At 40.1% G+C, this 22,958-nt stretch overlaps 1 protein-coding gene across 11 annotated transcripts in view; it reads left to right on the forward strand.

The window, feature by feature from the left end:
• Positions 1–22,958, forward strand: part of rerea (arginine-glutamic acid dipeptide (RE) repeats a) — a 563,072-nt gene that overhangs the window by 521,178 nt on the left and 18,936 nt on the right. For 10 of the 11 annotated variants that reach the window (XR_010969624.1, XM_068017019.1, XM_068017023.1 and 7 more), the window contains 8 exons: positions 4,122–4,281; positions 7,554–7,646; positions 8,795–8,994; positions 9,883–10,044; positions 11,534–11,647; positions 17,040–18,376; positions 18,611–18,833; positions 20,520–21,240. Coding sequence is in view for 10 of the 11 variants with exons in the window: in XM_068017019.1 (XP_067873120.1) it covers positions 4,122–4,281; positions 7,554–7,646; positions 8,795–8,994; positions 9,883–10,044; positions 11,534–11,647; positions 17,040–18,376; positions 18,611–18,833; positions 20,520–21,240 (3,010 nt within the window). In the remaining variant the exon portion in view is untranslated. The remainder of the gene's footprint in view (positions 1–4,121; positions 4,282–7,553; positions 7,647–8,794; positions 8,995–9,882; positions 10,045–11,533; positions 11,648–17,039; positions 18,377–18,610; positions 18,834–20,519; positions 21,241–22,958) is intronic. The other variant, XM_068017026.1, reaches the window with a different exon arrangement.

The raw sequence follows: 22,958 nt of genomic DNA on the forward strand, positions 1-22,958 counted from the left end.
AGAATAAAAGAGAAATTGGCTCTTCCAGTGTCTCGAGATTAAGGGGTTATCTTATTGAGGTGTTTAAGATGATTAAAAGAGCTGATAGAAATTATTTCCTTGTTGGGGGAGTCCAGAACAAGGGAGCATAATCCTACAATTAGAGCTAGATTGTTCAGGAGTGATGTCAGGAAGCATTCTTCACACAAAGGGTAGTGGAAATCTGGAACACTCTTTTCCCCCAAGAAAGCTGTTGAGGCTGGGGGGGGTCAGCTAGAAATTGATGATTTTTGTTAAGTAAGGGTATTGACGGTAACGGAACCAAGGTGATTAGATGAAGTTAAGACACATATCAGCAATGATCTAATTGAATGGCAGAACAGGCTAGAGGGATGGAATAGGCTGCTGCTGCTGTTCACATGTTCCTCAATGGGAACTGCACAGTGGGTACAAACTGGTGAAGATCTTATGTTTGATCTCTAGTTTGCACCAAGTTTGTTGTCTGCGTCTAGCACAGAAGTAGGAGCATTGCAATTCTCTACCCCAGACGGCTGTGGAAGCTTAATCATTGAGCATGTTCAAGACAGAAATTGATAGATATCTAGGATACTAATGACATCAAGGCATATGGGGATAGCATGGGAAAGTGGCATTGAGGTAGATGATCAGCCATGATCTAATTGAATGGCGGAGCAGGCTTGACAGGCTGAATGGCCTACTCCTGCTCCTATGTTCCTAATTGATTGATGTAAAGGCTCAAATTAAGGTAAACCACTAAATCAATTACCTTAGCTCCTCCTGCTTGTGCTGGTGGAACCCTGATGTCCCAGCAGGGTTCTGAAGTAAATGTGCAGGGTGGTGTCTTTTTCACTATACTAGCTCATATTGACCATGAGAAATTCCTAATATGGGAAAACCTCTTGCAGTTTCTCTTGCTGCAGCCTACTGCTGGTGCAATAGATTTAGGTGCTGTGGAAAATAACCCAGTCTCTGGTGGGAAGGGGGCTGGAGATGGGAGAGAATTAAGTGCTTGCTGTGTCTGAACCAGGTGAGGTTTTTCCAGATTTGGTCTCTATTCCTGGCCTATTGCCAACAACCAATAACCGCAACATCAACACTCCTTAAATAAGTATAAATAAGAAAGCACAAGGACTGGTGGTAAGGCACGGGGTGAAGAGAACCACAAGGGGTTGAGAAAAAACTAACCAAATCACACAAGAATGCTTTTCTGCAACCAACATAAGCACCACGACCACCATCCAGCAAAATGCAGTAAGTAGCTACAGAAGTAGTCATCGTTGTCTGCAAATAACCACAACTGTATAGCTCTTTATATAATGCACATCATTAAGGTAATGTGCACACTGCAGTATAATGTACTATAACATGCTATAACTAGAAAACTTCAAATAAAAGCAGTCTGAATGAGGTCAATGTCACAACTTCAGGATAATGCCAGTCTGTTCAATTAAGGCTTTATACCCAAAAGAAATACTGGTTTTGCATATTAATTTCTTTGGGTTAATATCACTTTACATTGGCTCTGCATTTTTACAGTGAGCTATGATGCATGTAACATGCGTAATTTGTGCCTCAACTGTTTTTAGTTGTAAGCTATGTGGGCCCCCGCATGTTGTTAAGCCTTTGTTTACCCAAGGCAATAAAAACCTGGCACTGTACCAAACACACAACTGCTGCTTGTACTGTGTATTGTACTGCTTGTACTGTATACTGTATATCTCATGGAGCTGATAATGATTGGGTGGTAAGCAAATAGGTGCTTTCATGTAAAGTAGTTAACATTTTATTAAGTTAATAATAGCTGTTGTGCACATGCTAAAACATGTGACCGAAAGTTAACCAGAACACAGGAGGCAGGAGAGATAACTAAGCTGACAACTGGGGAAATGGTGTACTGTGCTGCAAAGCATCGGAAACTTGGTAATCATTACAAGCTTCTCTTGCCAATAATGTTTATGCTTATTAGTTTGTACACAGAAAAGCAGCAGATAATTTGCCTGGTTGACTTCTTAGGAAAGGATCTTTGATCAATGATTTGCTTGTGCTAATGTTTCAGCAAAGTATTGATTTCCACAGTAGCTTTGGTCACTGTAGACTTGGAGCATGTTTGATTAACGTCCAATTGACTTTGTACGTGTTGAAACCAGGAACCATTTTGCACCGATTTGTTCCTTTTTGCAGCCAGTCCGACATGTTCTTTTGTTTATGCATGAACACTGCCGCCCATACAGTTACCAGTGTGTGGTTCCTAATCCGTTTGATTCACTACGCTTCAACCTACATGGACTCTTAATCCCTGAACAGTGATGCAAAGCAGGATAGTTTATGAAATCTGGACTGGATTTTCAAATCCAGTTTCTGCTTTTTCTGTCAGCTTTGTTCTCTTATTCCCTGCACAAAGGCTGCTGAGATTACATGTCAACTTAACACTAAATCAGCTTAGTTGGAATCTTGAGGGTAGCAAAGATTTTTACACTTAATGAGGGATTTCTTTGAATCAAAAGCTAGTAACTCTGTTGAAGTATGGATGATTATTGTGAAAAGGTTAGGTTTAGTTACAAAACGACTGGTGACTGGTAGTGTTCCAAGCAAGCAGAGACCAGAAAGAATCAGTGGGCTAGAAATGTGTCTCGGGCAGTTGCGCGAAAGTTGGGTGATATCAGAATGGTCACCCGTTATATGCAATGCCAGATATTCATCTCCATGCAGTCAATGAGAGTAAATATCAGGTCTGCATAGAATAGGCCGCCGATCTGATACCACCCATTTTACATCACCGCTGGTGATGAATTTATAGCCCACTGATGTTGGAGGAGGAGTAGAGAAATAGGGATGAGCATTTGGTACAGAAAAGTAAATAACAAGATACTATGCATAACTTTCATCATAGTCCCTGCAAATACCCACTTTACTATGTTGTGTAGATGCTGGGGAAGAAAATTGGACCCCATCATGCCCATTTTTGGATAAAAAGGTGGCACTGGAGGGACCAATTTCTGTATCAAATGTGCCCCACAAGTTGCTAATTTGGGAGCTGGCAATTTCCAAATGTCCAGGTTGCTCACCTGAAACAGATGTTATGCCCCTTGAGTATGACAGTTGGGATCCTTACACCCGTTTCAGGCCCCCATCCCAAATTTGGTATAAACTGAGCAGAACATGCACTGCTCAGTGTTTCTGGGTCTGTAGCAGCGTCACCAGCAGAACTTGAGAATCTCAGATAAAGTACCTTGGATTTCATCGTACCTTTTGGACTAGAGAAACAGTCTGTGTTTCTGGTCCCACAGCATAACAGATTGTGACCCATTATCCTGAAGACAATCATGTAAGAAGGAAATAACAGGTTATGGAGCACAAAAGAGGCGAAGTGAAGCATTCCTCTGGATCTCTGTTCCATATCCTGTACTTACATTGCATCTATTTTATGCTGTCAAAGGATATAGAAGCACAAGATACTTAATCTTCAGCATCTGGGGATAATTCAACATTTTTGAGCATTGTACTGATAAATCATACGATACTGATAACGCAGAGATTTTTCTATGGAGCGTTTATAATTGCTGCATATTGAATATAAACCATTAAACAGTAAATATCCAGAGGTCTGGTGGTTTAATACAAATATAATTTTTGCACCCTCCTCTTCTGAAAAGGATGATTTGTGAGGGTGTGTTTGCAGGGTTCTTGGGCAAGTGGTCACTCTTTATTCTTGAAGCTGAGTAAGCTATTTGACTATGGGAACATTACAATGGAAGCCAGTAGAGTTTTAACCAAAATGTATGAGTTCAATTTCTAATCGAGATTACTGACTAGCAATCACAGAATGGAAATGTTCAATGTGTGTTATTACATAATTATCAACAACCCAACTACTTTAACCGATCCCCAACTACATTTCCAACTGATAATCACTTACCTGAATACTGGGATTCCGCACTGGGCACTTAACTTTATGAACTTGTGTAGAATTTGGACATATTTTGCAAAATAAAAGTTATAGCACGCTTTCCAAATGAAATTTCCAAGCATCTCTATCCATTATTAGATGTCTAAACGTTTGGGGTCCCGGATGGTGCTTCAGTGCAAACGATGTTATGGACCATTATTCTGTTTTGTTACAGGGTGAGCTGGTGACATTTTATTACTATTGGAAAAAAACTCCTGAAGCAGCCAGCTCTCGTGCTCATCGTAGACATCGCCGACAGGCGGTATTTAGAAGAATTAAAACACGGACTGCAACAACCCCAGTGAATCCATCTCGACCACCATCTGGTGAATTCTGTAAGTTCCAATCACATTGATTATCAATTACACTTTTTCAGAGAGAATATGAGGGTCTCGACAATTTATATAATTAACTAATTGACTAAACCATTTTAACCAGTTGTTTTGGATTTACTTCTAATTAGTATAGCAGATATGAATTTGTGCAACTATGAGTTGGGAAAGATATGATGGCTAAAAGTAACCTGTGGCTTTAAAATTTAAAAAATGTTTAAATTCCAAGAAACTCAATGGCTGGAGCTTAAACCACAAAAATTGTTTCGGTTCTCAACAGTTAAACACTAGTAGGCCCGTTAAGTGCTTGCATATGAATATTCATCGGTACTAAACATAACATATTTGTATTTCAAATTATAGAAATAAATTTGAGATTCTCAGTATTCAATGGCATAAAAGTTGGATTTGTCTTGCAAGGATTAATACTTATTAAAACAGTGAAAATTAAATAAATAGGTAGCTTCCATGTTTTTTCAGTGAATGGTAATAATGCTATTTATACAACAGGTGACAAACACATTTGTTCTGCACTTGTTCGTTTGTGTAATGTGTTAAACCACGGAAGTGGTCACAATCCCTGCAAAAATTGCTCTCAAGCTGTTGCACTCAGTTGTAAAAACACATTAATAACTTCTTAATGGGCTTGATTAAATACTGTTGACATCAAAAGTCATTAGGACAGTAAATGCTGGAAAATATGAAGTGTGCGTTTTAATAGTCTGCCTTTGCCAGTGATGGAACTTAGTTCCTCACATCAGTTTTACATTTAGCAATTTGTGGGAGGCAGCTGAAGATAAAACAAAAGATGATGCCAAAATTGCCACTTCCTATGCCACATTTATAAGAACAATACTCTTTGGAGCACCTTATATAGGCAAGTGGGTTATATTGGTGATGCAGTTCCTGACGCTCAGAACACCGTCATGTATATGTGGGTATATACACACTGCATTATAAACATTGTGCATGCAGGGCACTGCAGTACCTTGAATTCCAGAGGAGCCAGAGTCCTTATCTTGTGTGGCCACTATAACCAGGCTGGCGAGCAATGCACAAGTGGTGGCATTGATCTGTACCAAAATATTGTGAAATCTTGGGACGTTGTGATAGCTTGTTGCTTTGCAGTGAGTTGATGTGACACAACCACAGCAAGGCCACTACTTCAGATCTGTTTTGGTAAAGGTTAGCACCAAGTGAATAAGCAAGGACCAAACATTTGAGAATTGGGATTTTCACACTGCATTTATTATTGTAGCACTATTAATGCAGTACATAAATCCTAATTAAAAAGGGGCATAAGTGAGAAAACAGGCATGCTAATTTATACTTTTTAATTAAAACTTAGTGTTAGCACAGAACTAGAAATTTAAGCCAGCACTCTGACACATTTAGATTAGATTAGATTAGAGATACAGCACTGAAACAGGCCCTTCGGCCCACCGAGTCTGTGCCGACCATCAACCACCCATTTATACTAATCCTACACTAATCCCATATTCCTACCAAACATCCCCATCTGTCCCTATATTTCCCTACCACCTACCTATACTAGTGACAATTTATAATGGCCAATTTACCTACCAACCTGCAAGTCTTTTGGCTTGTGGGATGAAACCGGAGCACCCGGAGAAAACCCACGCAGACACAGGGAGAACTTGCAAACTCCACACAGGCAGTGCCCAGAATCGAACCCGGGTCCCTGGAGCTGTGAGGCTGCAGTGCTAACCACTGCGCCACTGTGCCGCCCTTTATTTAAATGTAAGCAATATTTTTGCATTTGTACTTGTTCCTTTCAAAACAGCTAGAATTCCCATTGGGGAATTTGCAGTTTTGCCTTATTTGTTCTTGGCATGTGGGCAACACTGGCAAGGCTGCATTTATTGCCGAACAAGTTGTCCTGAAAGTTGCTGGTGAGCCTCTTGAACCACTGCTGTCCTGTGGTGATGGTGTTCCCATAATGGTGCTAGTTAGGGCATTCCGGAACATTGGCCCAGTGATGATGAAAGAACAGCAATATGTGTACAAGTAAGGATGGTGTGTGACTTGGCAAGGAACTTGGAGGTGATAATGTTCCCATGACATTGATGCTCTTGTCCTCCTTCATAATAGATGTAGCAGGGGAGAGGGCTGGTGTTGAAGTCCGAGTTGTTGCAGTGCATTCTGTTGTTTGTTTTTACTGTAACCACAGTTTGCTGATGGTGGAGAGGTGGATATCAAGTCCAGAGAAGGTGCACTGATCAAGAGAACTGTTCTTTCCTGGATGGAGTTGAACTTAAATGTTGTTGTAGCTGCTCCTAACCAGAATGAAGTGTATAATAATTCTAGGCAATTCATTAATGTCATGGCCACTTCTGAGTTACTCCCTTGAAGTGGGATACATTTCATAAACTTTGAGCTCTTTCTTTCAAGTGGCATAAAAATATTTAGTACAGGATTTCAGTCTGAACTGGAGCTTTTGTACATTTGCCTGCTTCAGATTATCTGGTTTTAATTTTTTTTCACGCTGTGTGTTGACAATTGCAATTTTCAGTTTGTTTACGTGACAGTAGAGAACTGTTCATGGATCCATACTGCTCACAGTTGGCAGATCTTCTGATTCCTGTACAAATGCAAAATAGCTGTGAGCATTAACTAGTAAAATGGTTAGCTCAGGGGTCTGTACTTTGGAGACTGTTAAGTGGCCATGAGCTGGCTGCACATAAAGAATATTTTCTTTTGAAAAGAATCGCACAAAGCAATTTCAACTGCATTCACTGACGCTTGATATAAAACTAGGCATTCAGTTATAGAATGACATCATTGTGTGTGGTTTTCATTTCGCAGTATTTTTTTTCCAAAATTTTCTCCCATCTGGGGACCCACCATAGAACCATATAAAGAAAGAATATTCCAAATTGAGAAGGTCTGAGCAGAAGGAAAGCAATGCACTGCTGTTGATTTTGTGCAAAAACTTTTAGAATTTATATTAACAGTTGCAATTCCTATATTGCAAATAAAAGTAAATGAAAAACATAATTGTCAATGTATAGAAATATATTTTGAGTAAATGAACAAAAATGTGGCGTCAATAAAGTATCTTTTAAAAAAAATCTAGGATGAAAATATCTTGTAGCCTAGTTACAAATTGTTTTTAACACCAGCTATGTACCTTCACAGCTTTCTAAAATACAAATACTCCTTGATGTCAACCCAAACAGTAAAATGTATTGTCTGCAAGAATTTACTGCAAGCTGTTCTATCAAAGTGCTCCTTTTTATAATTTCTTTCCACAGTGGATCTCAGCTCAGCCAGTGAGGATGACTTTGACAGTGAGGATAGTGAACAGGAACTGAAGGGCTACGCCTGTCGCCATTGTTTCACCACCAGTATGTGTTTTATTATTTATGCTCTGATAAGGAATGAGATGCACTTGTCCAATTACTATTTTTTTTAAAGTGACATAGTATGTACAATTGAATATTGGTAAGTGCTTAGCCAAAGGTCAACTCAAGGTTTTTACTTAAATATGTAGTTACTGGGCTCCTTTGAAACGTTGCGTGCAGTTAGTTTCATTGTGCAAAACTGATACTGATGCACCAGGGGCTGATGTGAGAGAAGGAGATCATGCTCATGTGTATCCAATTCATGACTTCATTGTTGGTATGGTTTGTTTACTTAGCAACCAGTCCCCACCATTCCTTCTCTCTTCCTGTCCCAGTTTTGACAGTACTCAGTAGCAACCTCAAACTGGTCCTCCTGTTGCCAGTATTGTGGAGAAAGTACACTGTAATAATACCATCTTGGCTAGCAGCTCTTTAGTGTTTGCACTTTAACATGCGCAGTAGAGTACAAATTTTTTTTGAAAATGCAAAGGTACAACTGGAGGTAATCAGTATGTAAGTACTTACCAGTTAAATTACCTTCTTCTGAACTCAGTTGTGATATTCTATTTTCAAACTGTGACCAATTAATTCTGGTTTTCTTTACACCCTGCACTCATAAGCTTTCATAGAATTATGTAATGGAAGAAAACACCTAAAGGGCTTCATTTAGATTTGGAGAACATGAAAAGTCTTGATTTTCTCCCCACTCCTTGCACCCTCTGCTGTGAGAATATACATAGGCGACTTGAACTAATGGCACTCTGTTCAACCAATAAGAAGTGCATAAGAATACTAGAGGAAGAAAACTCCTCTGATTTTCCTTCTTTTCTGTCTGGCCTCAACTCAGTGCTATCCATAACAAGATTGCTGGGATAAGGAACAGTAAATCTGGGGGTGGCGGGAAGAGAGGATGTGAGAGAGGGAGAATTAAAATTCAGTATCTCATTATTGCATGGTTCTGCATGTTGGCTTCAACACACTCCACTGTTATGCTGCAATTGGAATGAATCTGATTTATACAGCTTTATTACCATACTTGATGTAAATATTTAGCAATGTATAACCAAATTGGGTCATTGCAGTGGAGAATCTTCAGAAATGTTTACTGCATTTTTTAGATTAATAGAAAATGTATATTTTTTTAAAATCAGCATCCAAAGACTGGCACCACGGAGGAAGAGACAACATATTACTGTGCACAGAGTGTCGAATTCACTTCAAGAAATACGCAGAGTTGCCACCAATCGATAAACCAGTGGATCCACCACCATTTATGTTTAAACCAGTCAAAGAAGAAGAAGATGGGCTCAGCGGGAAACATAGCATGAGGACCAGAAGGAGTAGGGGCTCGGTATGAGAGTCATTATTCTTTCTTTCATTTTTGCCTTTATTAATCCTAAATTTAGACAGAATCGATATGACACAGATGTGGTGAGTAGTTCGACAATATTCTTTGAAATCGCCCATCCATTTTAGCAATGACATATATTCTAATCTGTTGCCTTTTCAAACATGGTCATGTGATGCAGTATGGCACACAGCTACATGCATCATCTCGCATATAAACGTTTACATCATGCTTTAAACCATATTGCCTGGATGCCATCAAACGGTTATGATTTAGTGTTATTTTATCCATGTCACATAAATGGAATGTTCTCTGTTGGGTATTCTATATTTCAAATTTATACAAAGCCATTGCCATTCAATATGAACATCAATAGAAGGCTGATAAAAAATAAAAGTCAAGTTCAATTTTGCAACGAGAAATATTTCTTGTCCTAGTCACAGCTCATAAAACACTGGAACGGAAGAACATATAGCAATATGCTGGACTTTAAAAAAACAGTTTGATTCTAATCTACACAACATTCCTGATAAAAGTAACCTGGACACAGGGTTTCTTTTACTCATTTTAAAAAATGTAGTGAGTCCCGCTTTAAAAAAAAGTGATAACTGGCAGTTACAGTAGGATTAGACAAAGTGCTCAGATTATAGAGCTGGTCTTATAAAAATAATTATGTAATTCCTTTGTGCATGCAGAAAGGAAGCCTGCACCTTCAAAATTAGTATGCAGTTTTATTAAAAAGTAGAAGCATTACAAATGGAATCTCAACCACCATTTACCAGTAATTAACTAGAAAATATTAATTGGAAGCTAACACTGTTATAAAAGCGCTTATGAATTATTAATCACCCCAATCCATGTGGGTCTAATAATAATTTTATTGTCAATTAGATGTCTTCACTGCGCAGTGGTCGTAAAAAGCAGACAGCCAGCCCTGACGGTAGAGCCTCACCTGTCAATGAAGACATCAGGTCCAGCGGCCGTAATTCTCCCAGTGCTGCCAGCACATCCAGTAATGATAGCAAAGCAGACTCTATGAAAAAATCCAGCAAGGTAACGTTCTGATAAGCATTGTAGAGAAAGCAATTACATACTACATTGTCATAGCTACTGAGAAGGACCTGTTTTGAGGTTAGGGAGAGACAGGCTTTAGAACTGGCGCCATCCATATCCTAAGAAACAGCAGAAAATAAATTTTTTATCTTAAATCATTTTATAGGCCTTATTTTTTAAAATCTACTAAAATTCATAGTGAGACTGGAAATTATTGATTCATGTTTTGTGCAGCAACTTGCCATTGTGGGTAATATCGCAATCAGTGAATAATACTTCAGCATATACTCTAGTATTGAAGTGATTGCATTTCATATGATAGGCTTATTTCCTATTTGAAATATACATTGGTTGATCTCCTTTGGTCTGAATGCTACAAAATTCACCGCAATTTAATATTTTTGTGGGAAAGAAGACATTAAACTACAAATATTCATCAACCAGTGAAATAATTGGTATGTAATGTATATTGCCATTTGTGTTAATGAGGTGTGGAAGGCAAAGCATTTTGGACCTGTACTGGTAGTGTGTGTTCCAATCGATAGTGTGCTGTCTCTAGCATGTTCTTTGGTGAAAATGCAAGTTACTTTTCAACCCCCCTCCTTTCCAAAACAATGTGTTCCAAATGTTATTTGATTAAAATGAATGGAGCATTTGCTCATTAATTCTTACAGAGGTTGGGCTAGAACTTGTACCTGTATCTCTAGGTCTTGAAAGTCATGGTAGAACAGTACATTTGAGTATCATGATACCGCTGAAAAATATTAGTCCTGATTTTAAACCCCTGCATCCAAATAGAATGTGGCATGCAGGTGTTCAAAATAGGACAGAGTACTTACCTCCCCATTCAGGTCTTGTACACGCCTGCCACCAGTTTAACTCAGTAGCCTCATTGGAATGCAAATGTTGTGGTCCTGTGGCACAAATAGGACGCTGATACAATCTTAATGCACAGTCAGGCAACTGTCATTGAGTACTGGACCCAGCAGAGAAAACTGGCAATGGATGGGTCCAAGGCCAGAAGAGGCCCAGCAAAGTAATTTTTAAAAATTGTAATGATTTCATTGTGGAGCAGTCCTCCAGGGCAAACAAGGAAACCATGGGGTTCCCTGTCACAGGCTTCTCGCGGCCAAGATTGTCTCCCAATCCCCAGATTTATCTTGGTGTTGGAGAATATCTCCTCGGGTTCCTCATGATGACCTCCTACTACTAGACATCCCACTTCTGCCCAATACCGAGGTAGTGATTCTTGGCAGGTTCGGGCAGTCCCTTGGGTTTAAAATGGCCCAGGCTTGTCGCTCACCCTGCCCACACAGTACTTATGCCCCGAGTCAAAATCAGGATTATTGTTTTTCCTTATGGTTCCTCATTGTTTAAAAAAATTGTGGAGATGCTGCATTTTGTTTTTATTCATTTACATCTTTTATTAACTTAGTAACAGTTTTGTTCTACTTGGGCTAATACTGGTTCCAATGTTTTTGCACCATAGAGGTCAAAGGATGACGTATCATCACCGTCAAAGAGTGCCAAACGCCAAAGAGAAAAGGCTGCTTCTGATACAGAAGAATCGGAGAGATTAAATGCAAAGAAATCCAAAACACAGGTATGTATTTGGCCACGTGATCAGCTATTACTTAATTATCATTACATAATTAATTTCTGTTAAATGAAGGACTTCATCTCATTTCCAAACATACAATGTACCAGTTTTTATACAAGATTAAAAATCATTGGGAACCTTTTGAATTCAAACATTGGGCATGTAACCTGTTCTATACACTCTTGTGTTGCTTCATGCCTCAAATCAGGAGCTCTCCTACCACCTAGGTGCCATGAAATCACCAGGGAGAGGAGAAAAACCAGATCAAAAGCACTCAGCCAGTTAGGCAGGAAAAATCTGCAAAATTCCTCTTCATTCCTCAAGGCAATACAAACTAGTCCAGGTGGTCCTATTGACAATGTCTTAACTACCTCTAGTCTAATGTAAACTCTGACACAGTCAGAAAACTGGTCCAGTTCTCTCTTGAAGGTACAGAATGAATCAGCACCTACCACACAAACTGGCATCCTATTTCACAGATCTGTTATTCTCTGGAAAAGAAGAACCCCTTAAGATTTAACCTATTTCTTCCCTTGTGTATTTGGTATGCATGATCCCTGGTCCTTTCCAACCTATCAAATTCAAAATAATTTTGTCAGTGTGCCCACAGTCTAGCCCTTTCATTATATTATAGACCTCAAGCAAATTGCTGCCAGGTGAGTGTGAATTTGGGGCATCGGCCCAGGGGCGCCAGTCAATTGTAGTTAACCATGCCCCTTGTTAAAGACAGCTAACTTGTAGACCAGACAGTGGCACCTTCCTGCTGTGTGGGGCTCACTGCCACTTTGGACAATGCATTTACCTACTGATCCATTGAAAGGATGGGAGGGAAAGCCCCGTTTACCACAGGGGCCTCCTTATTAGATTACAGCTTCATAGAGTCGTACAGCATAGAAACAGGCCCTTCGGCCCACCGCATCCATGCTGACCATAATGCCTATCTATACTAATCCCAGCTGCCTGCATTAATTCCATATTCCTCTATGCCTTGCTTATTCAAGTACCTGTCCAGATGCCTCTTAAATCTTGCTACTGTTCCTGCCTCCACCACCTCCTCAGGCAGCTCATTCCAGATACCCACTATTCTTTGTGTGAAAAATTTTCCCCTTTGATCCTCTTTAAACCTCCTCCCCCTCACCTTAAATCTATGCCCTCTAGTTTTAGTCATCCCTACCATGGGAAATAGACACTGGCTATCTACCCTATCTAGGCCTCTCATAATTTTATATACCTCTATCATGTCCCCTATCAGCCTCCTTCGCTCTAGGGAAAACAGACCCAGCCTATCCAATCGCTGTTTATAACTCAAGCCCTCCAAACCAGGCAACATCCTTGTAAATCTTTTCTGCACCCTCTCTAGCTTAATCACATCTTTCCTGTAGTGCGGCGACCAGAACTGCACACAGTACTCCAAATGCAGCCTAACCAACATTATGTCCAACTGTAACATGACGTCCCAACTCTTGTACTCAGTGCCTTAGCCGATGAAGGCGCGCATGCCATACACCTTCTTCACCACCCCGTCTACTTATGTTGCCACTTTCAGGGAGCTATGTACTTGCACGCCAAGATCTCTCTGCTCAGCAACACTCCCCAGGGCCCTGCCATTCACTATATATGTCCTGCCCTGGTTTAACCCCAAAATGCATCACTTCACACTTGTCTGCGTTAAATTCCATTTGCCAATCCCTTGCCCACTTTCCCAGTTGATCTATATCCTGTTTTAACCATAGACAGCCTTCTTCACCGATCCCTGCGGCACACTACTTGTCACCGGCCTCCAATCTGAAAAACAACCCTCGACTACCACCCTCTGCCTCCTATCACCAAGCCAATTTTGTATCCAATTGGCTAGCTCACCCTGGATCCCATGTGTTCGAACCATGGATGGAGGTTGTCCCAGTTAAGACCAATTCTGTCCTCCCAATGTTCTCATACACACACTTCAGCAAGGTTCACTATATATCAGAAGCAGAAGTGCTAGCTGATGCTTCCTTTCCTAACCCAGACGTGCTGAAGCTCATTGTACCACTATCGCTGCCCTCATTAAGATCAGCTCACACTGCACAGACCTGGGATACTTCTGGTCTGTTTTGCTCAGAAGGCCAAAACTTTACTTAATTTATGACTTTCAAACAAATTCAACAAAATCATGAAGGTGAGAAGTGAAAAAATGAGCTCAGATTGGACAAAGGACGAGGAGCAGTAATCTATACAGAACAGAAAATAAAAAATTTGCACTAATTGTCCAAAGGTGGTCACACACTTATCCTGTAGTCTGTTTGATATAACTAATGCTCACGACTCCAGAGTTGATGAATAACTCATCAAAAAGAAAATTACAATTGAGAGATATGTATGTGTCGTTTTTATTAATCTTTATACTCAGCAAGCAATGCTGCTGGAAGCTAAATTCGCTAAAATGCAGCTTGTTGCTCTGTCATTGCCAATGGCACAACCAAAGAAAAATGATCCTTAAGACTCAGGATGGAGCTGCCGCAGGGTGTAAGTAATCTGGGTGAAAGTGTACAGTCTAATTACTAATCTACACTTGCCACATTTACAAACAACACTGTCATTTATTCTGCCAGCAATCTGCGTTGGTCTTCCTCTTGGTTCCTTTGTGGCCATGTGCTTGTACAAGGACCAGCAATTGTTACGTTATGAGTTTGAACCCAAGATTAGTCCCAGCTCACAGACTCAAGAATGATGTTTGCTGCTTGAGTATTCTTGAAGGGAGTGTAGCATTTTGAATAAATCATATCGTGGAGACCATTTAATCCAATTTCCACTCCCCTCCATAGTTGCGATCTGAATGGGTGCTGGTATAAAAACTAAATAGATTGATTAGATTCATTAGGCATGGAAAAATGGCAGGGTTCTGGCACACTCAATAGACAGTAATAATGCTCTAAATAGTTGTTTAATAGGACAGAACTTGAGTATTGCTGAAAATAGAGACATATTGTCCAAGCTTTTCATCTTGCACTCATCAGGACAATCGCAAGAATAACCAATGTAAGGGAAAACAACAACTTTTGCTGCATGAGAAGAGAGTGCTGATTGGTTGGCAAGTGAACTCTGATTGGTAGAGGCGTTGCCATGGGAAATGCACCAGTTTACGGTGACGAACAGTTAACTGCCAAGCTTTGTTTGAAATTTAAACCAGGCAGCTTCAAACAAAGCTTGGCAGTTAACTGTCAGTCACCGTAAGCTGGTGCATGCCCCGTAGCCATGCCTCGACCAATCAAAGTTCACTTGCCAACCAATCAGCACTCTCTTCTCATGCAGTATAAGTTGTTGTTTTCCCTTACATTGGTTATTCTTGCAATTGTTCTGATGAGTGCAAGACGAAAAGCTTGGACAATATGTCTCTGTTTTCAGTAATACTAGTGATCTAAATGTTCAGCAATGTATGCATTATCTTATAATAAATTGCATTTTGATAGTTGCAGGATGTAATTTGTGCTGCAATTGCACCAATAAAATTGTATTGTTACTATTGAATTGAATGTAGGGCAGTCAGTACAAGTAGTTAGCTCATAGAATCAAAAGGATAGTAATACACTTGGCTTTGAATTCTAGAATTAAAGTTGGTGAGTTTCTAAAATATGTGTGAAGTGTGTGGCAAACTTGCAATAAAGTGTGCATTTTCTAATGAGTTAAACTGTAATCTGCAGACATGGTTAGAGAAAATGGAAGGAAGGCACCCAGCAGTAAAGATATGCTGCAGGCTGTCATTAGAGTTAGCAGAAATTGTAGGTTTATCTCTTAATGGATTCTGTCATGCCACTTTAAACATGAACTTTACTTATATTACCAGCTAACAAGAGAAATGCTGTATAGAGATTTGAAATATTGAAAATGATCAGAAAAACCTTGACCATTTCAAGTGAACATCGATGGAAAAAAAATGTAACTGAAATCCAGAGATAGCATTCTGAAAAATTCTCCTTCTAAAATTGAGCTATATTTTTTCCCCTTTAATTGTCATATTCAGTCTAAACATGATCATAAATGCAGCTTTAAATTTCCCCAGGCTAACTTGCTGGTTCAAATGTTCTAGATTTTAAATTATGTATTCCATGGATATTTTAGTGAAAAAAATAATATAATTTAAGTCCAGAGCTTTGGGTGAGGGGAGATTGAAGACCCAAGATTGCAGGTGAAATAGAAAGCATGATTCTGCAGTATAAGTATATTGCAAGTGGCAATGCTTCAAGATCATTGAATGAAAAGAAATGACCCACCATCTGCTTCATATTTGCCGTTTGAAACATGGGTTTCGTAAACTAAATCTGGGGTAATTACACTTGCTATGTCTGTGCTTCATTTTTTTTTAGTCATGGTGACATGTTATTAAAGTAGCTGTTCCATTATGTTGATGAAAAGGCAAATACATCTTTTTTGAACGTTAACTCCCCTTTTGAAATTTTAACCTGAATTATTCAAAATTTAGATGTTAATATTTATATGCAAATATAATCACTGTTTCTACTTGCAAATGTGTTTGTCTGCTTATAATCTAGGTGATATATTTTGCACAGAATACTTGTATGTTCTTGATGTGAAAATTGTGATGTTCAGTATGAAACATGATTTCAAAATTGTTTCCATAGAAGCATGGACTGTTACAGAAACGACAGTTAATAATTGTGATACCAAAGCCTTTATTTTTAATGCCACTTGTCATATTTAAAGCTTTGCTATTAACTAACATTAATAGTTCAGTTTTACAGTTAGCAAACAAGATCCTTTGATTTTCCCACGTTTGCATTCTTTGACAGCTATATATGACAACAAACTTCAGAAAAGCATTGTTTGTCATCTCTATCCAGGAAAGGAATGACAGGTTACTGCTGACATTATGCATTTTCATTTTCCTTTTTATGAAATCCCAGTCTGCAGGACAATGTCTCCAGGACGATACTGGATCATAAATATTAGTTTTTCAGAAGACAAATATGTGGCTAGATTGCTTTGTGGTTGACTCCAGTTTTTGAACTTTGCTGTTTCATCCATGGATCTGTGGTCAAGAAAACGGGAGTCGTGTGCTGCACATCCCTTCAGTGTCATCTTATGTCAAACCTGCTTGCTAGAATCTTTTGCATCCGTCAACTGGACAGTGTCAGCTTTGCCTTCATAGTGAAATATACTGGTGGAACAGACAAAACTAGGGAAATTCTATGAAATGTTGGCTAATTAATCAGCTTCACTGCGATGCAAGTCCCTCATCATTAAAATTTGAAATTGTGCAGTAATTATTTTTTAAGTTTTATATCTCTAATAAAAGTTAGCCAGAATTGTGCTTAAGCTTTATGGTCATGAAGCAATTGCCTTGGTTAGGTTCAGTAAATATTATTTGCTAACTTATCTGTCTTTTGATTCATAACAGGAGATCAGTAGGCCAAATTCGCCATCTGAAGGAGAGAGTTCTGACAGCCGCAGTGTTAATGATGAAGGAAGCAGTGATCCAAAGGATATTGATCAGGACAATCGCAGCACATCACCGAGTATACCAAGCCCAAGGGACAATGAGAGTGATTCTGATTCGTCTGCACAGCAACAAGTATTGCAGTCTCAGCCTCCCATACATCAGAGTCCGTGTGCCTCTTTGCCACTAGCACCACTGGAACCACCACAAATGCCCCCTCCAGCATCTTCCTGTGCTGTATCAGTTCCTCAACAATTGTCCCCAGTTTCACAGCCTCGAAGTCAGACACCACCGCATTCACTGATCCAACCTGCACCACAGCTTCATCCCCAGAGACTAACATCACCACACCCTCCAATTCAACAACAGTTACAACCTCAGTCGCAGCCTCTCCCCCAGACACAGCCTCAGCTTCATGCTCAGGTACAACCATTGCCTCACTCTCTGCAAGCTCAGTCACACATACAGCATCAACTTCAAGGTCCACCATTCTCCATCAATCCTCAGTCTTCACAGCCTCAGATACAGCAGGCTTCTGCCCAGGCACCAACTCCAACACACCCACAGCAACACACTCCTACACAAGTCCAAGTGCAGCCTCCACCGCCATCCCAAGCACAACCACAATCACAGCCTCCAAGAGAGCAGCCTTTGCCACCAGCTCCTGTGACAATGCCTCATATCAAGCCACCACCCACTACACCAATTACTCCTGTTTCTAATCCACAGTCACATAAACCGTCAACCCACCTTGCAGGACCTCCTCCATTCCCACAAATGCCTTCAAATCTGCCACCTCCTCCAGCTTTAAAACCATTGAGCTCCCTCTCCACCCATCATCCTCCCTCTGTTCATCCACCACCTTTGCAGCTAATGCCTCAAACTCAACAGATTCAGCCTCCTCCTGCTCAACCCCCAGTATTAACCCAAGCCCAGAGCATCCCAGCCACTGCAACTCATCCTCAGGCAGTATCTCACCAAGTTCCTTCTCAGCCGCCATATGCCCAGCATTCTTTCATCCCATCAGGGACTGCTACCAATGCATCTTCATCAGCATCATCCACATCCAGTGTTGCACCCATCTCTACCATTCAGCCTACAGCTTCCATCGTTACATCTATGTGTTCTGCTGGAAACATTACAAACACTGCTCCTGTCACGATGACTAGCATTCAGATTAAAGAGGAAATCCAGGATGAGCCAGAGGAACCAGATAGTCCACCACCATCTCCAAACAGGAGTCCATCTCCAGAACCTACAATTGTTAGTGCACCAAGCCACGCCAGTCAGTCAGCCAGGTATTTTTTTTTGTATTCTGTAATGCTGGTAGCTTCAGAAGATGCACAAAAACAGCAGTTTTTTTAAATTGCACATTTTTTATTGTGGCTGGTATAATTATTGTTGCAAGAAATTTCCCTGCTCAAAACTACTTACATCCTGCAGAATGGAATAAATGATACATGGTGGAAAAACTGTGAAGTTTCATTTTAGTGACATTTCCATTTCTCTTTTAATCATTTGTGCTGTTTTAGGTTCATCAAACATTTGGATCGTGGCTACAATTCCTGTGCACGATCAGACTTGTACTTTGTACCACTGCAAGGTTCAAAACTGGCCAAGAAGCGAGAAGAAGTAATAGAAAAGGCCAGGCGTGAAGCTGAGCAGAAGGCCAGAGAAGAGAAAGAGAAAGAAAAGGAAAAAGAAAAGGAGAGGGAGCGAGAACGGGAGCGAGAGAGGGAAGCTGAGCGGGTGGCGGTAGGTGCTTCTCATAAGAGCAGCTTAATTGTTCCTGACCAGCGGCTGTAAATATAAGGAAGTTACTAATAAATCCATTTGAGAATTCAGGAAAAACCTTTTACCAGATAGTAAATAGAATTTGGGAACATGTTACCACAGAGAGTAGTTGAGGTGAATAACATGGATGCATTTAAGGGAACATAGGAGCAGGAGTAGGTAATTCAGCCCATCGAGCCTGCTTCGCCATTCAGTATGATCATGGCTGATCGTCCACTTCAATGCCTTTTTCCCCCTACACTATCCCCATATCCCTTTATGTCATAGGTATTTAGAAATCTGTCAATCTCTGCTTTAAATATACTCAATGGCTGAGCTTCCACAGCCCTCTGGGGTAGAGAATTCCAAAGATTCACAGCCCTCTGAGTAAAGAAATTTCTCCTCATCTCTGTTCTAAGTGGCTTCCCCCATATTTTGAAATTTTGTCCCCTGGTTCTAGACTGCCTAACCAGGGGAAACGTTTTAGATCAACCCTGTCCCTTTAAGTATTTTCTAGGTGTCAATGCGATCACCTCTCATTCTTCAAAACTCCAGAGAATACAGGCCCAGTTTCCCCAATCTCTCTTCATAGGACAGTCCCGCCATCTCGGGAACAAGTCTGGTGAGTCTTCGTTGCACTCCCTCTATAGCAATAATATCCTTCCTAAGGTAAGGGGGCCAGAATTGCACACAGTACTCCAGATGAAAAGGGGAGTGTAATAGGACTGAGTGGCTTGCTAGGCCATTTCAGAGGGCATTTAAGAGTCAGTGTGGGTCTTGGGTCACGTGTAGGCCGGACCATGTAAGGACGGCAGATTTCCTTCCCTAAAGGACATTAGCGAACCAGAAGATAGATAAACCCATGAGGGAGAAAGGAATAGAAGGTTACGTTGATGAGTTTAGATGAAGAGGGGTGCGAAGAGGCCCGTGTGCAGCATAGACCAGTTGGCCAAATGGCCTGTTTCTGTGCTGCACATTCGATGTACCATCACTGATCGTGTAAGATATTGTAATTGTGTGGCACTGTTACAATTGAATTTTTGTTAAATGTTCAACAGATTTTTGCAGGCCCTTCCTGGAAGGGGAGGGAATATGGGAAGTGATTCACCCTGGGCGCTGTCATGCATTTTCAACCAAAACTGCAGAGGTCTAGCAACAGATTGTCTGTCATTTACTTGGGAAATGGTTGGCAGATGAATCTAATGGAAAGCAAGAAAAACCATCTATAAAAAGGAGCGAGGCAGAAACTTAAATGGCTAACTGCTTCCACTAGCTACCTAGATATCTGCTTTATGTTGCACCAGCTTATTTTGCCAATTAGCAAGCCAGGCCAGATTATTACATGCAGTGACATTATATAACCTGACACACTTACTAATGAAGAAATGGGAAAGATTAGATGCAATAATCATACTGCAGTGCAATTCTGCTTATTTCAAAAAGTATTGTGAAACGTCTCCAATATCACCCAAAACTCTTTATAAAAAAAAAAGGCAAAGGAACAGATATGCCAGGCACAGAAAAGGAGTTAATAGGTTTCAAATTACCTGAAAACAAGAGATTAGATTATGCTGTATGTTTCCAACACATTTTTATTTTTATTTAAGATTCCCAATTTTTGTAGTTTTCTTTTTCTCCACATTGTAACTTTTCCCTTTCCTTTAACAGAAAGCATCTAGCTCCTCCCATGAGGGACGCATGGCAGAATCTCAGCTTGTTGGGCCAACTCATTTAAGGCCTTCATTTGAGCCACCGCCCACTACCATTGCAGCTGTGCCTCCATACATTGGACCAGACACTCCAGCACTACGAACTCTCAGTGAATATGCAAGGCCACATGTCATGTCTCCAACAAATCGTAACCATCCATTCTTTGTTCCATTAAATGCCTCTGATCCAATCCTGGCTTATCATATGCCGAGCCTCTACAGCGCTGACCCCGCCATGAGAGAGCGAGAACTACGTGAAAGAGAGATTCGGGAGAGAGAGATTCGTGAAAGGGAGTTCCGTGAGAGGATGAAGCCAGGCTTTGAGGTTAAGCCACCTGAACTGGACGGTCTGCACCCAGCTGCTAATCCTATGGATCCATTTGCTAGGCATGGTGCATTAACAATCCAACCAGCAGCAGGAGCTCATCCATTCCCTCCTTTCCACCATGGTTTGAATCCACTGGAAAGGGAAAGACTTGCACTCGCGGGCCCTCAGCTGCGGCCTGAAATGTCTTATGCTGATAGACTGGCAGCAGAAAGAATACATGCTGAACGCATGGCATCACTTGCAAATGACCCACTTACAAGACTACAGATGTTCAATGTGACGCCACATCACCACCAGCATTCACACATACATTCACACTTACACCTACATCAGCAAGATCCATTACATCAAGGTGAGTTGACTGGATTCTGATCATGAACAACCAAAATGGTTGTTAGCCTTATGTTATCTTGCCCTTGTATTTATCTTTGTGCTAAAATATGTAGAAGATTATGAATCTGATATAGTGATCGTGAATGAATACAACTAGAATGTTTCTGATACCACAACTTCAGTGCAACAATTTTTTGGCTGTCTCAGTAAGGAACAATACACATAGTGCACTTGCTTAATGATGGTGTGAATCTTAAATAAAGGGAGATAGGGTTTCAGCTTTGGGTGCAATCAGGAAATAGTGGCCAAAATGTGCTCAAAATTGCACTGGTTGGGTTACAGTTCAGGTTGCCATTAAAATTATTTGTATAATCACAAATGTAAAATCTTCTACAAACCAGTGTAATTGAGCAGTGTAATAGAATGCAATAATTTTTTTTGTCCTTCTAATTAAAACGTATACATTGATGGACTTAAGAGCAGTAACTTATTAATATAGCTGGAAATGGGTTTATCAGCAAAGATAAGCATTTTAATCCAGTCCTTCACCTGTGAGTAATCAAAATCACTGAAAATTATTTCAAAAACTATACTGAACTATTTGCTACTTTCGTTAGTCAGTTTCTTCGTAAATTAACTATTTTTTGATACGAGAAGCTATCAGAACATGACTACTAGTGCCAGTGTGCCTAAGACAGTTAGTGCAATTTAAGATCCTCCTTTAGCCGGCACAGTCGTCAAGTGCTCAATGTTGACCTGAGGCCATGGCCAGTTTTGTGGGCAAGGCCAGAAAGATCTCAAAAACTTGAATGTAGCTCAGTCCGGTTTTCTTTTGTGCTGGTTTGACCAATTCCACGCAGATTGCATTGACATGATTGGTGTAAATAAGCAGAAATTCTATGTATTATTCTAAAAGTGAGAGTCTGCTACATATATTTTGCATAATTGCTTTTTATTTCACTAATATTTGCTAATATTAAAAGCTCAGGTAAGCCACACAAATGCAAGGAGTTATAAATGTGTCCTTTGCCACCAGTGAAAAGATTGGTAAAGCAGCATTGCCATTGTGATATTGAATGTAATATACAAGTCATTGGGATAAGGTTGAAAAGCATTCCATCACCAATTGTGTGTTAATGCACTTTTAAGTGATAGTCTACTTGTATGTTTTGTAGAATGACGGGTAGCTAGGATGAATTAAAATTGTGTAAGTACTGAATTAGGATTACTCATGGTTACACAAGTTCAAAACTAGTAGAGGAGCTCCTTTGCATTGATAACATGGTATTTTTTACAATCTGAGCCTGTTCACTTTCTCCTTTGTTTCTCTTGAACTGAAAATGCAGAATGACGAGGCACTGCACAGTTGAAGGACAGTGATTATGAAGCAGAATAGACAACCAGTGTTGCAGATGTAACGTTAGAAATTCTGCACATTCTGAAGTGACTGTAGTTTGCAAATATATTTTTCAGAGAATGCAGAGGTGCAAAGTGCTAATGTATTAGTACTGTAAATGTTCACATTCAAATATGTTACCAATGAATAATTTCCTGATTTTAGAAAATGCTCTCAGTACTCAAAGATGAGCTGCCTAGCTTTAAAACTGAGTTTTTTGTTTCCTTGGCAACTCGTGTTGGCCGCTATTCATCATTGGATTCTAGTACTTAATTTTTTTAAATCCTTGCCTGCATAATTTGACCGTTTTTTTAAAAAAAAAAAATTTTTTTAAATAAAAT

Source organism: Heterodontus francisci, chromosome 37 (assembly GCF_036365525.1).
Source record: "Heterodontus francisci isolate sHetFra1 chromosome 37, sHetFra1.hap1, whole genome shotgun sequence".
Lineage (NCBI taxonomy): Eukaryota > Metazoa > Chordata > Chondrichthyes > Heterodontiformes > Heterodontidae > Heterodontus > Heterodontus francisci.